The sequence below is a fragment of the Hyperolius riggenbachi genome, chromosome 6, assembly GCF_040937935.1.
Source record: "Hyperolius riggenbachi isolate aHypRig1 chromosome 6, aHypRig1.pri, whole genome shotgun sequence".
Lineage (NCBI taxonomy): Eukaryota > Metazoa > Chordata > Amphibia > Anura > Hyperoliidae > Hyperolius > Hyperolius riggenbachi.
This window is the reverse complement of record NC_090651.1, coordinates 133,642,061-133,655,869: the sequence shown is the minus strand read 5'-3', so window position 1 is coordinate 133,655,869 and position 13,809 is coordinate 133,642,061. Positions and strand designations below refer to the sequence as shown.

Sequence of the window (13,809 nt, the reverse complement as noted above, 5' to 3'; positions counted from 1 at the left end):
CATTTTTGGCTGTTTCTGGGTGAGATGACATTTGGATGTTGGAGAATTGATGCTGATCAGTGATGATGGACTTGCGGAGAGATAACAGGTTACTGCTGAATTACATTGTTTACATGGAGCTGGGCTGTCTCAGTAGCCCACATTCCTGTGAGTTACTTCTGCCCCTGTACTAAAAAGAACCCTCTTGTGTGTACAAAGCTCTTTTCATGGCAGTGCTGCCGCAATCTCTGAGTTCCAGGAGGGGTACAGGTGTAAAACTCCATCTACACGATACGATTCTTTGTACGATTCGATTACGATTCTATTTACGATCCAATTAAATCCGACATGTCCGATCGGGATTTGATTCAATTCGATTTGCCATTGCAAAACAATGGCAAATCGAATCCCGATCGGACATGTCGGATTTAATCGGATTGTAAATAGAATCGTAATCAAATCGTACAAAGAATCGTATCGTGTAGATGGGGCTTAACGTGTGAGAAGAAAAGGAGCTTGTTGAAGCAGTAAATCCTGGCAACCCCTCTTTGTAGCTGTAGGTGCTGTTGTCTCAGTTGCAATGGGGAAAACTGGTCATGCACAAAGCCATTGTTCATGGGTTATACGAGGTTCAGATGACAGCAGTAACATACCCTTGGCACGCAAGACTGCAAATCAGCAGACAATGGGAATGAAATAAATCATAACGTCAGTTCTCTTATTACCTTTTAGGCCTGTAACGAATTCACAACACATGTCATGAATCTGTTGCGAGAACAGAGCCGGACCAGACCCATTTCCCCCAAAGAAATTGAACGCATGGTCAGCATTATCCACAGAAAGTTTAGTTCTATCCAGATGCAACTCAAACAAAGCACATGTGAAGCTGTAATGATTCTTCGCTCCCGCTTCTTGGATGCTCGGTGAGATTACAGTGCATTTCTACACCTGATCTTTTATGCAGGATGCTGAGGATACTATGCTGAACACCGAAGGCCGTGTAAAGGCAAATACTACTGTAAAAGCTACATTTGCATATGAGAAGTCTGTACATCATTGTAGTCGTGAACCTTAATTATGTTATTTAATGCCACACTGCAGCACAAATGTTTTCCTAAGTCTGTATAGGCACTCTAAAGTATGTGTAGAACCTATTTCATTAGTTGATGTAAAATCTCAAAGTACTTGGTAAGGAGTGTAGACATTGAACACTTCCTGTTCACCGGACTATCATTACTATAGGCTGCAGCGTTACATCTATTTAGTCTAAGCGCCTCCCATTCCAGTATGAACAGCAGGATGATGCAGTAGAAACATCAGAGGCCTCTTCCACACAAACAAACCAAGCTTATGTACTGTTGCTTTTGGTCATGTGACCCTAGTTCCAAGAAATTATTTTTTTAGCTGCAGAATCCTTATTTCATACAAAAATGGTACCATTTGAGTATAACAAATCCCAGATTAGATTTTTGCCTTGAGATGAATATAGAGAGTTGTGTACCCTTCCAAATGTATTAAATCCTATAGTTATCATTAACAACGAGCATAATGCAGCAACACGTATAAATCAATTTACGTCTACTGCAGCTTTATGTTGTTCAGATTCACTCCTTTGAGTTTTTGCTTTCTGTACATGTTTAAGTTCATTTTTGCCTTGTGAGGAGGTGTTGCATTTTAGCAAGCTTTATTATGTGGAAATGGCACCAGCTATAAAGCTGCCTATTTACCTTTACATGGGATCATTATTGTACAAATACATGTGGTGCTAAAGCCAAACCTGTATAGAAGCATCCAAATATACAAAGCTTTGTGTGCCAAATAAACCAAATGGATGTAACTGCAAAAGAACAGGTGCCATCTAAAGTTTGCATGTACTGTACAGATATACAACTGTGCCAATCTTTGTTTTTTGGTTTTTTTTTTGTTCTCTAGATCACACACACACACACACACACACACACACACCTCTACCACCCCTCTTTCTCTCTCCCCCTCTTATAACCCCACCACCACCCCTCATTCCCCCCCCCTTCCGCACTTATCCCCCAACCCCCACCTCTTTTTTGCTCTGTTTATTCCAGTCTTGCTTTTATGCCAGTCTTGCTTTCTGTACCTTCTTTTCTAATGCGGGACTCTATGTGTCCTAAGAATGTATTTTTGTGCTTATCTAGACGGAAGAGGAGAAATTTTAACAAGCAAGCAACAGAAATCTTGAATGAGTATTTCTACTCACACCTCAGCAACCCTTACCCCAGTGAAGAGGCCAAAGAGGAGTTAGCCAAGAAGTGTGGCATCACCGTGTCACAGGTAATGTTTGCCCCGTGATCACGTTTCTGAATACATGGATCTTACTGAACTAAACTTTATCTTTACTTTTTCCAGCCTTAGTAGCCTGATAATCTAATGTGATACACCTTTGATGCTATGCTGACTTTGTAGGTATCACCTAGCCAAAATAGTCTTTATGTTCCAGTCCACCTACCACCTGCTGTTATACTGTATGTGGTTCTCCCTCCATTATTTCCAACATCAGTGGCACGATTCTTTGGTGGCATACATAAGAACAATCACAGTTTCAACGATTAAAGAAAACTGAATTTTAAAAAAGATAAATGAAAGCGGGACTTCGAGCAAATAGAGAAATAAAACCGCTTTATTCTTATCAATTATACAGTGCTGAGATCTTCTGCAGCGCTTTACAGAGTCCATAGTCATGACTCTAGCCTTCCCTGCCTAATCCCTACCATAGTCATAGATTATTGTCCCTATCCTTAACTAATGCCAATTTTACTAGGAATCAATAACCTATCTACTTACCTGTATGTTTTTGGGAAATGGGAGGAAACCAGAGTGCCCAGAGGAAACCCATGGAAACAAGGGGAGAACATACAATCTTCATGCAGGTAATGTCCTGGCCTAGATTTAAACAGGCCACCCAGTGCTGCAAAGAGGAAAGCTTTAACTTTATTCATGCCACACAGTTCAGCAACTGTGTTTGACTGGGTCAGCTGTCAGCCTACTTCCTGGTCACTGCTCCTCTCCCATTGCAACGCAGGGCAGGGTTTTTCTTCTCATCTGTTCAGAATGTGGATTGGGCAGTCTTGATCACTGGCTGCACTCCCACAAGTCCACCTTGCTTGCCATCAACCGGGAACCAATAGGTAGGTGTATTCAATAATTTGAATCCTCTCATCATTTGGGAATTGTACAGGAAGTTGCCAGTTGGAATTATGGGAGGATAACTTTTACAATTATTATAAGGATACCAGAGGTAAAAATAAATCGTGTTCTTTTACTTACCTAGGGCTTCTTCCAGCCCCCGTAGGCTTGTATGTGCCTCACTGTCCTCCTCCTTACTCAGTTGTTTGTCCCACTCCTGCAGCTGAGTTGCACAATACTGCACATGCGTTCGCCTGGCTGCTGGAAGAAGCCCCAAGTAACTATAAGAACAATTTTTATTTTTACAGCTGGGATCCTTTAAAATCTCCTTATTTATTCACTGAGATCAAAAACAGGAAAATGTGCAGTAAATCTATGAAGATCCATTTTAAAGGATACCTGAAGTGAGAGGGATATGAGGGCTGCCATATTTATGTCCATTTAAATAATGCAAATTGCCTGGCTGCCCTGCTGATGCTCTGCCTCTGAGGGCTCGTTTCCACTATTGCGGTGCAGAATCGCCTGGATTCCACCGCTGTTGAAATTCCATGAATTAGCATGCGGATGCGAATTTTTGCGCGTTTTTTGCCGCGAATTCGCATGCGAATTCGCATAGGTGAGGGTATATGCGAAATTAACCATGTCACTGCCTGTTTGAATTACATTGGTACCTATGCGAATTCGCATGCGAATTCGCATGAAAATTCGCATACCATAGCCGCATGCGAATTTCCTATTAAATACATTAGCGGCGATTCGCATGCATTCCACTCGCAGGCGAATTCGTTGGCTCTTTTGTGCGTTTTTTTACCGCTGAAAAAAACGCACCTCAACAACGCTACAGTGGAAACAGGCCCATCCACTTGCATTACATGTGCGAATCTGCATGCGTTGGACGCATGCAGATTCGCGATAGTGGAAACGAGCCCTAATACTTTTAGCCATAGACACTGAACAAGTATTGCGTATGTCTGACTGAAGATTAACTAGATTTGTCACATGCTTGTGCAACTGGTATTGGCCCATTTCTACTCTCACACGCGATTTGAGTACGGGTTTGGACGTGCGATTTTTATCCGATTTTGTGAAAATTCATTCGTTTTTATGCACTTTGAATGCAAATTTTCACATCCAATTTTTAATCTCCATAGCAACGTGACAACACTGATTTCACAGGAAATGGAAAGAAGCATGTTAGATGGGAAAACAAGTTTGTTTTGTTTTTTGCATGGAACACAGAAAAATTTGCATGCGGGACCATTGATTTTCATTACATGCGGAACAATGCGGGGTGTGAGTAGTCCAATTTTTTTTTCTCATCAGAAAGAAATGCATTGAATGGAAACTACTCCAATGAAATTGCATTGATGTCAGTTCTATTGTGAATTTTCACAATGCAAATTCGTATGGGCCCAGAAACGAAATAAATATGGCATCCTCCAAATCTCTCTTACTTCAGGTGTCTTTAAGCCATAGCTGCTGAGCACACAATTTCTTTAGAGTATTCACCACCTTCTCACACTGAGAACCCAGTTCGTCACCAAGTCTTATGTAAACAATGCTAGTATGTCAAACTACAAATTAGTGTTATGGTCAAAAATCCTCTGAGTTAAATACAAATATTAAGCTATAGTTAAGTTGGCTGATGGTGTAATGGTTAAGTGCTCTGCCTCTGACACAGGAGACCAGGGTTCGAATCTCGGCTCTGCCTGTTCAGTAAGCCAGCACCTATTCAGTAGGAGACCTTTGGCAAGTCTCCCTTACACTGCTACTGCCAATAGAGCGCACCCTAGTGGCTGCTGCTCTGCTCTGGCGCTTTGAGTCCGCAAGGAGAAAAGCGCAATATAAATGTTATTTGTCTTGTCTTTGTCTTATACAAGTGATAAGATAGCCATACATTAGGCAAGATTTAATCAACTAGGCACAGGGCCCACGAGCAGCACTTTCCCAACTTCAAGTACCAGGATTTTAAACGTGATTCCCAGAGTGAATGTGATTTGCCCCTGCACACTCTGAATGCAATTGCTCTGGGATCGCTCCATAAATTCTGCAGGCATTGCTTTTGTGACTTGAAATGCTGCAGTGAAACCACCTCACTAGGGTGAGTGCTGCAAGTGGGCTTTAGTGTTTTTTGTTTTGTTTTTTCAAATCAAATGTCTGACTGAATCAAATAAAAATCAATTAAATATTAGGGCCTAGTGAATTGATTTTTTTTTTTAAATATTGATTGAAAATCAGAAAAGATAATGTTATTTATAGATCAAGAGCGGCAGAGAATTAATAGTTGCATAAATAAATTGATTGAAATGGTGCCAGCAATAGCCTTCCACTAGTCAATACAATACAAACAGGTTTCTAGTGAAATCTGATCCATACCAAGTGATGCTAGGTAGTAAATCCAGCAAACAATCCATACCAGGGAAAATATCGATCATCTGCTGAATCAAGTAGAAATCTTATCCTGTCTTTCTAGCTTATAGAACTTGGCACCACAGTTGAACAAACACCCACAATTTAAAAGGGAGTAGACTAGGAGATGTAAAAAGATCACCGTACAGTCAGGAGAGACATCAGAAAGCTACAAAGAAAGAACATACAAAACATAATCCGACATAAAGTATACATAATTAAAAATGCTGGCATAAAGTTCCAGCCTAAGTAAGTTACAAATGGAAGGAGAAGGCATGGGACTGAAGAAAGACTACTCAGTATGATGCTTTGCAGAAACTGTGACCAGGGAGTGGCTCTATGCGCATTGCGGCTACATGGCCACTTCCTCTACCTACAAACACAGCATGCTCTTCTATTTCCTTTTCATAGCCACTACAGTGTAAGTACTGCAATACGAATCACAGTCTCTCTTGTGCTCACTACAGGTATCAAACTGGTTTGGAAATAAGCGAATCCGCTACAAGAAGAACATAGGTAAATTCCAAGAGGAAGCTAATATTTATGCTGCCAAAACAGCTGTGACTGCTACCAATGTGTCAGTTCACGGAAGTCAAGCCAATTCGCCCTCAACTCCCAGCTCGGCTGGTTAGTTTGTTTTCTTTCGTTTGTTGCAGTTTTATTATCATTTACCTCCAGTCTTTCCTTACTATGCTGTTTCTCTGCTTCATTTCTACTATCACACTACTGTGCGTCTCTTGCCTTCCCCAATATGCCATTATCTTCTGCTTCCCACACTCCCTCTCTTCTCCCACCTCACCATTTTCCATTTTTTGCCTGTAGAGGTTTTTTTTTAAATTATTTTGCTTTACCCTGCTTGTTCCGGTAATCTTCCTGCTGTGTCTGTTTGAAAATGGCCTCTGTTCAGTGTGTAATTTTCCTATTTACCTATTTTTATCCCAGTGATATTGGTGTTTCAGTATACAAAGTGAAACTGACAACTATTTCTATTTAATGAAAGTGTTTCCTAGAGATGTGGACTTATAAGGACAATCCTACCTTCTGGCCAGAACTCTGCAGTATTCTGATTCCTGCGCTGAAATCTTAACTGAAAATCAGAAGTTAACATAAGCCTACTCCCCCCCCCCCCCCCCCACACACACACACACACACACACACACACACACACACACACACACACACACACACACACACTGGAGAAGCCTGCTGCTGGACCCACATACATTGGGGTAGAGATTGCTGTAAGTTCTGATTTTCAGTCAAGTTCATGCTGGAGAGAGGATTGCAGGGAGGAGCTGGGAATCTCCACTGATGATTCATTGGTCAAGTCATTTAGCTGCTGTGAATGGAAGTGGTGGTAGTGCTGCATACTGTGCAGCCTTACTAGCTGACACTGCTCTCCACTTTCACATTATCACAAATAGGGCACTTCAAAGGCTCAGCAGTCAGAGGAATATCCCACCCAGGGCTGAGTTCTGCCTCATCCTCCACCCCGAATCCACATGAACACTGCTTGGTCTCTGCATTGGTGTAGAGGTCAGTCAGTGATGCGGTCTGGGCAGGAAAGCTGTGGCCAGACTTCCATTAAGGTCCAGCTTAATCTGGGGAACTGCTTGGGTTTAGAAGAGCCTTTTCAGTGTTGGTGAGGAGCACTGCTGAGTTAACTCTGCATAGTATGCATCTTTACCACTAGTTACATTTGCAGCAATCCACTATGGATTCACTTTAAGTCAAGCAGCTGTTTGGTTAACCTTAAAACTTTTCAGCGCGGCCCTCAGCAGCTACCATTTTGTGAACCGCAGAAGCCTGATGTATGAATATGACACAGTGCCCAGTATGACACCTTCCCATTGATGAAATTCTAATAACCGAGTCCATGTGTGATGAGTGACATGATATTTCTATACCTGAGCTTCCTGCAGCTGTGCACCTATCCGTACAGGCGAAAGACTCCTAGAGCCTGTTAGTGTCCTGTTACCAGACTTGGGGTCTTTGCACGATTCCTGTGACTGTACAGGTCTCACATCCTCATATAGTCACATGGCTTCTGCTGGGATTCTGGGAATGTAGTCTGATGTCAATTGTTCTTCATACTTTATTTATCAATTGATTGACCAAAGGTTTGTACACACGCTAGATAAAAGTTGTTGAACACAAACAGGAAGTGACATTTCACACGACATGCACGCATGCTCTGGCACAATGTTACTTGAATGACTTTTACACATCGTCCGGCATTGGCTAATATCTGGCCAATAGTTGTTCTGCCAATTGGATCAAGCAGAATACCCAGTATCGGTTGTTGGCTTTTAGCTACATTTTTTTACAATTGTTGTCCAAAACGGTGAAATGTGTCGTTCATCAGACACTTTAAATTACTTTTATCTAGTGTGTGTGCAAGGCTCTCCTTAGCAGCTGCAGCATGAGCAGAAGGGGCTGCCTGCAGTAGGACATCTGGCCCACAAAAGCATTTTGTCCACCACTGTGCTTCACTTGTTGTCTTGATTGCTATTAGATCTAAGGTAAAAAATATATACAGTATATATTTAAAACAATATTCATGCTGTCGGTGTAGTCAACAGAAAAACATATAACCGACACTAGGTACTGAATCCAAAAAATACATTTTTATCTCATCCATTTAGTCACAGGCCACATAGCATCCTACTTGGGCCTCTGGTGAAGCAGTAGCACTGGTGAAACAGCTGATAGGCCATTAGTCACATTTTTGCAATGTCTTAAGTGGATCGCGTAAGTGCATTTTTTATAAGTTCAGTGTCTGGGTTTTGCTATATTTTTGATTGCTATTAGAATTTGCATAGTTAAATTTTGGTTTGGTTGAGCATTAAAGCCATCTACTCTAGTAAAGGGCAGAAGACAGCAGGAAATAAAAGTAGGAAAATGTTACAGGTATATGTACAAAATACACACAGTTGTCTTCCCCTACACTGAACCATAGGTTTTTAGGATTATTAACTCCATAAGTCATATATTTATTAAACATCTATCAGTTCATCTATCACTACATATGTGGTATATTAGCCTATTTGAGCAGATGAGGTTTACAGTAACCCCAACATCTGCATTCATAATTTTAAATATCCCTGATTCCTGAGGCTTGCATGCTACTTCTGCTACGCTGTTGCTTCAGATGCTTGTTTTACTGTGATTTGTTGTGAGTGTGTGAATATATTGAGCAGTGACAGAAACCACTACCTGCTCATATCTGTGAGAGGAGTACTCGGTGCAGAAACCATGGAATGTAATTACAAACAGAATGAAGATCTGCTGTACCTTGATAAAGAAACACAGTGTAACAGCAGAATATTTTCTGGTTGTTTTTTGTTTTTTTTTAATTTAAAAAATATATATATATATTGACTGCTTGAAGAAACCGCTTTGATACCAGAGGAGCGTGTCATGACTGTAGATAGTGTAAATGAAACCTGAAACAAGACGAGCATGGAAATTGTTATTGTTATGCTTCCTATAACTCAGTCTTGTGTATGCTTTTCATAAAACATTATTATAAATGAATTATGCAAAACAAGGTAAAAAAAAAAAAAAAGCGTTGCAAAAAAAGTGTTGCTTTCGAAAAGAAATGGCCAACTCCACTGGTGCATAGATCCTCAGTGACTGATATCTGCCTGCTCACACCCAGTCACATATAGTCACATGGGCATTTCGGGGGGGGGGGGGGGGGGAATAGTGATTGCTTAATCAGCTGAGGCCATGCTACCTGCTCACTGCCAGCCTATCATGGCTTTAGAATGACTGGGTTAGTGGGCTTGGTGTAGGAACAAAGCAAGCAGCAGGAGATGGATAGTTCTGTCAGAAATTAGGGGCTTTGAATTTGGGTAGCAAGTTATTTAATTATTTTTATATAATAATCCGAACATTTGTATAGCGCTTTTCTCCTGTCAGACTCAAAGCGCTCAAGAGCTGCAGCCACTGGGACACGCTCAAGAGGCCACCCTGCAGTGTTAAGGAGTCTTGCATTGAACTCCTTACTGACCTGATATGCATATTAATTTTGGGTCCGGAACTCAGTGCACCAAAGGGAAAAATAGCACAACAAATAGAAAAGGTCTACAATAACCACCTTTATATTCTTTTAAATCAGTGCTGACCATCTTTGTGGACGTGGAGGGCCAAGCTCCCGGGAGTCTTGGTCTGGAGGGGACCAAGCAGCAATGTCCCAGTTTGAAGGAGGGGAGGGGGGATCTTAGTGGGGAGACAAGTGGGTGTGACAGAAGTATTGAGAAAGGAGGGAAAGTGACACAGCAAACAGACTGGCCACAGCAAGAGCTCTTGAGGGCCGGATGCTGCTGCCATTAGGACAGCCCTGATTTAAGTGAAAGTGGAACCCCAGGAATTTTTAATGTCTGCAATCTTTTATCATCCTACAAAATGCATAAATCTTAGTGTAACTTAAAAAGAAAAGTTATGCTTTACTTTAAAGAAAACCTGTAAAAAAACAAAAAACAATCCCTCTGAGTGATACCCTGTCCTCCTCCATCCCAAAAGGTCCAGCGCTGTGACCCCTGAACAGGTGCGAGGTAAATATTTACCTGCCGCAATCCAGTGTAGGTGCAGTAGCAGCTCTTTGTTAGGACTAAGGCGGAAATAGCCGAGCCCGATCGTATCAGCTATACTGCGCAGGTGCAAGTCCTTTACATCTGCGCAGTACAGCGCATGCGATCGGGTCTCTTTAAAAATTCAGAGGGAGTGTAAATAGCAGTGTAGGCCACACCCCTTTGGCAGCTTGTCCTATTCTCCCTCCCTTAGGATTCTGCAGAAGGGTATGTGACATTACTGGCCACATCGTCTTGAAGTGGTACAGTAATTACAAATTTGCGCAGTCATCCCAGACCGAAACACTTTCCAATGCCAATTGTAAAAGAACCTGGGAGCCTAGAGGGAAGCCAGACGAAGCCCCGGGTATGTATATTCGCCCCCCCCCCCCCCTCCACCAAGTTTACTTAAGTTATGATTACAGACTTTTTTTTTTTTTTAAAGGGAAAAAAATGTAAAGTTTTTCTTTGGTTATATTTTTACAGTACCATACACCTGTAATTTTTGGTTTTCTTTGATGTAAAAGGGGGTTCTTGTATGCTTATAAAGCATTAGTGAAACCCCACGTGTGTATTTCAGAGGAGCAGACTTGGAGGAGTGGTGGCGAGGTTGTCTCTCTCTCTTCCTCCCGGTGATTTACTGCAGAGCAGAGGCTTGCTGGCTTCTTCAGTGCAGTCTGATACTCTGGAATGCACAGATGTTCACATGCCTGGGGTCATTAGGAAGTATAAGCACTACATTACAATTCACTCTACACTTTAACATGTTTGTTCACACTATAAGCATTCTCTAGGCTCATCACTTTTATTATGTTTATTTACAAAAAAAATCTAAACATTACAGTTTCCTTTTTACCATCAGTGTGAAGTGTTGGTGTCGTTTTAAACTGATATTTCCTCTAAGACTTCTTATTTCAGTCGTAGCATAGGGTGTCTGAAAAATATCAAGCTTTTATTTTTATTTAGTTGTAGACCTTCCTCTCATTTGCTGTCCTAGTGACGAGATAAAAATCTCTGTAATGAGGTGACTGACCACCGAAAAAACAGTCTTTTAAAATGTTATTTATTACTGTCTTTGTACCTATTCAGAATCTAATTTCCTGTCTGTTAAAACAAGACGGAAACCTCTCCAGTGGGGATACGGACAGCAGTGAAGAAAGGAAGCAGGAAGTTAGGTCACCGCCATCGGCGCCCATACAAATTATGGCTATAAGGGCAATTTTGGGGACTTGTTTGCATAGAGGCCGGTCCTGGCACACAGATTTCCCCCTATAGCTGTAATTTGTATGGGCGCCTATGGCAGTGCTTAAACTCTGCAGCATCCAATATGTTTTATTTTTTGCAGCAAATATATATCGGTGGGCTTGCGATGCGGAGAGTGGTTAAAATTAGGCATTGGTGAGGGGGTCTTTGAAGGGTAGGCTATGCTGCAGGCAGGGGTTTGGTTATGGATTAGGGATGGTCCTGCCTAGGAAAACTCATGGAGAAGTGTTTGATCAGCTGATAGATTTCTGTGATGGCTTCCTGGTTTAACACATGATCACGACCAGCAAATCTGAGCTTTAATATCAGATGATCAAACCGATCACGTTTCTCTGTGGGTTCTCCTGGGCAGAGCCATCCCTATTAGGGATCGGGGGGGGGGAGGCATCCGAAGGGGAAGGGCTCTGTGTGAGAATAGGGTTAGGTCTAGCTCTAGTAAAATATTGGTAATTGTTGACTACCATATATTTTATTATTGGAATTAACACTGCACAATATTAGAATATTGGTAATTGTACCGATATTCTACTAGTGGCTTTTTCTGGCGCACTGTTTGCATGTACGTGTAAAGATACCCCTGAGAGGTGTTTTAACCTTTGCCCACTGTATACCAGATTGGAGTTCCACCTGAAGGAAACTCACCAGCTTTTTAGTTGTAGAACTTCCCCCAGAAAACATGTAGGAAATTTCTAGTGAGGAGGACAATAGCAATGCTTTAGTAGCCGGCTTGCCACTGAATTGTCCTGGATTCTGTCGGAATGATCTATAATTTAATGCTGTTGGCTGCACAATAATTAGATCTCTGTAGCTGATCACATGTTGATGTCATCATTAAGTCATTTGGCTAATGAAATCTGCAGGAATTGATTCAAGGATTGCTGGCAACTCTCCAACAAAGAGATTAAGGGTGAAGCAATGGGGAATTGCATATTGCAGGGATAGAAGTTATGGATAATGGGCAAAGAGGGAGACCGGAGCTAAAGAGCTCAGCTCTGAGAAAGGAAATCCTATAGATACACATAGAGGATTCTGTGATCTTACAATGGGATGTTTTACTCGATGCATCAGTCACTTTTATAATTTTAACATTACTTTATATGGACATTGCTTTACTGTGTCAGTTTATGGGTACAAATACACCAACAGCAATAGCAAAATAAGGTTACATTGGCCTCGATTCATAAACAGCAGTGCAATAAAAAAAATCTTGTCGGGAAAATACCGCACTCGGTATTTTCCCGGTCTGTGTGCTAATTCATAAAGATTTCCCCAGCTGTCCTTGGAGGTCGGTAAATTACCGCAGCCCATTGAGCGGTATAGTAGAGCAGTGTCTCGATTCTCTTTTTGTCCTGCAGAAATGACTCACACAGACGGCTCTCTGGCTCTCTCCACTGATGACTCAGACAGATGAGTCACACAGTCTTTCCCTGCCTGCTCAAATGATTCACACAGAGGGCTTTCTGGCTCTCTCCACTGATGACTCAAATAGACTTCGGCTCTCTGCACTTTTGCATTCGTCAGAGCTGTCGGTAACTTGTTATCGCCTCACTAGAGGTGTTGGTAACTACCGCCAGGCTTACCGCTTGTTGAAGGCTTTATGAATTGACATTTGCTGACAATTTACTGACATGTGTTGTCGGTAACTACAGCCAAGTCTGTAATTTATCTCCCTGGTCGGTTATGTCAGCTTTTCATGCGGTAACAGCCTTTATGAATTGACATTTTGCTAAGTGGTCGGTAAAGTCTGCTGTTTTCAGCATTACCGCATGAGGTAATGCTTTATGAATCGAGGCCTTTGTGTTTATGGAGACTATGATACACATAGAACAGCCACATACATGTGCAGTTTGATTATGGATCTGGTCACATGACTACAATTCTTGTGTTCTTAATTCATATCATGCTATCTAGGAGTAGAGATTGTGTTTGCAGCTAATAGGCAGTTCAGCATCTGCTAAAGGCTCAGAATAAAGGGGGGGGGGGGGGGTTATAGATTCCTGCACACTGTTAGAATCAGGATTGGTTTCTAAGTGCAAAAAATGATAGAAAGCGGAAGCGCATGTCCAGCATATAAAAACAGGCATAAGTACCACATAAAATGGATAGAAGTACAGGCAGTGTGTGGGGTCAAAATTCGGATCGAAATGCACCTAGTGGAAAAGTGGAAATGCACCTAGTGGTTTTATTTGTTACTGGATAGTAAAACACAATTTCAAAATCTTCAGTGGCACGGTTTTAGGCGGGAAAACTGCACATGAAGTAAAAATATTCAAGCATTATGACTCGCGTCAAAAGATTGACTTTTAGGGGTAACTACCTTCATCAGATTGCCAGAATCGGCACAGCAGATTTATCAACATCACCTCAAAGAGAACTGGAGCTAAGCTGGTGCAGAAGAGGAGCAGTTGATTAAAGTAAACCTGAG

At 41.7% G+C, this 13,809-nt stretch overlaps 1 protein-coding gene across 5 annotated transcripts in view; it reads left to right on the top strand.

The window, feature by feature from the left end:
• Window positions 1–13,809, top strand: part of LOC137521124 (pre-B-cell leukemia transcription factor 1) — a 233,481-nt gene that overhangs the window by 184,317 nt on the left and 35,355 nt on the right. For 4 of the 5 annotated variants that reach the window (XM_068239961.1, XM_068239960.1, XM_068239963.1 and 1 more), the window contains exons 4-6: window positions 712–902; window positions 2,151–2,286; window positions 6,015–6,174. In XM_068239961.1, the coding sequence (XP_068096062.1) occupies window positions 712–902; window positions 2,151–2,286; window positions 6,015–6,174 (487 nt within the window). The remainder of the gene's footprint in view (window positions 1–711; window positions 903–2,150; window positions 2,287–6,014; window positions 6,175–13,809) is intronic. The other variant, XM_068239962.1, reaches the window with a different exon arrangement.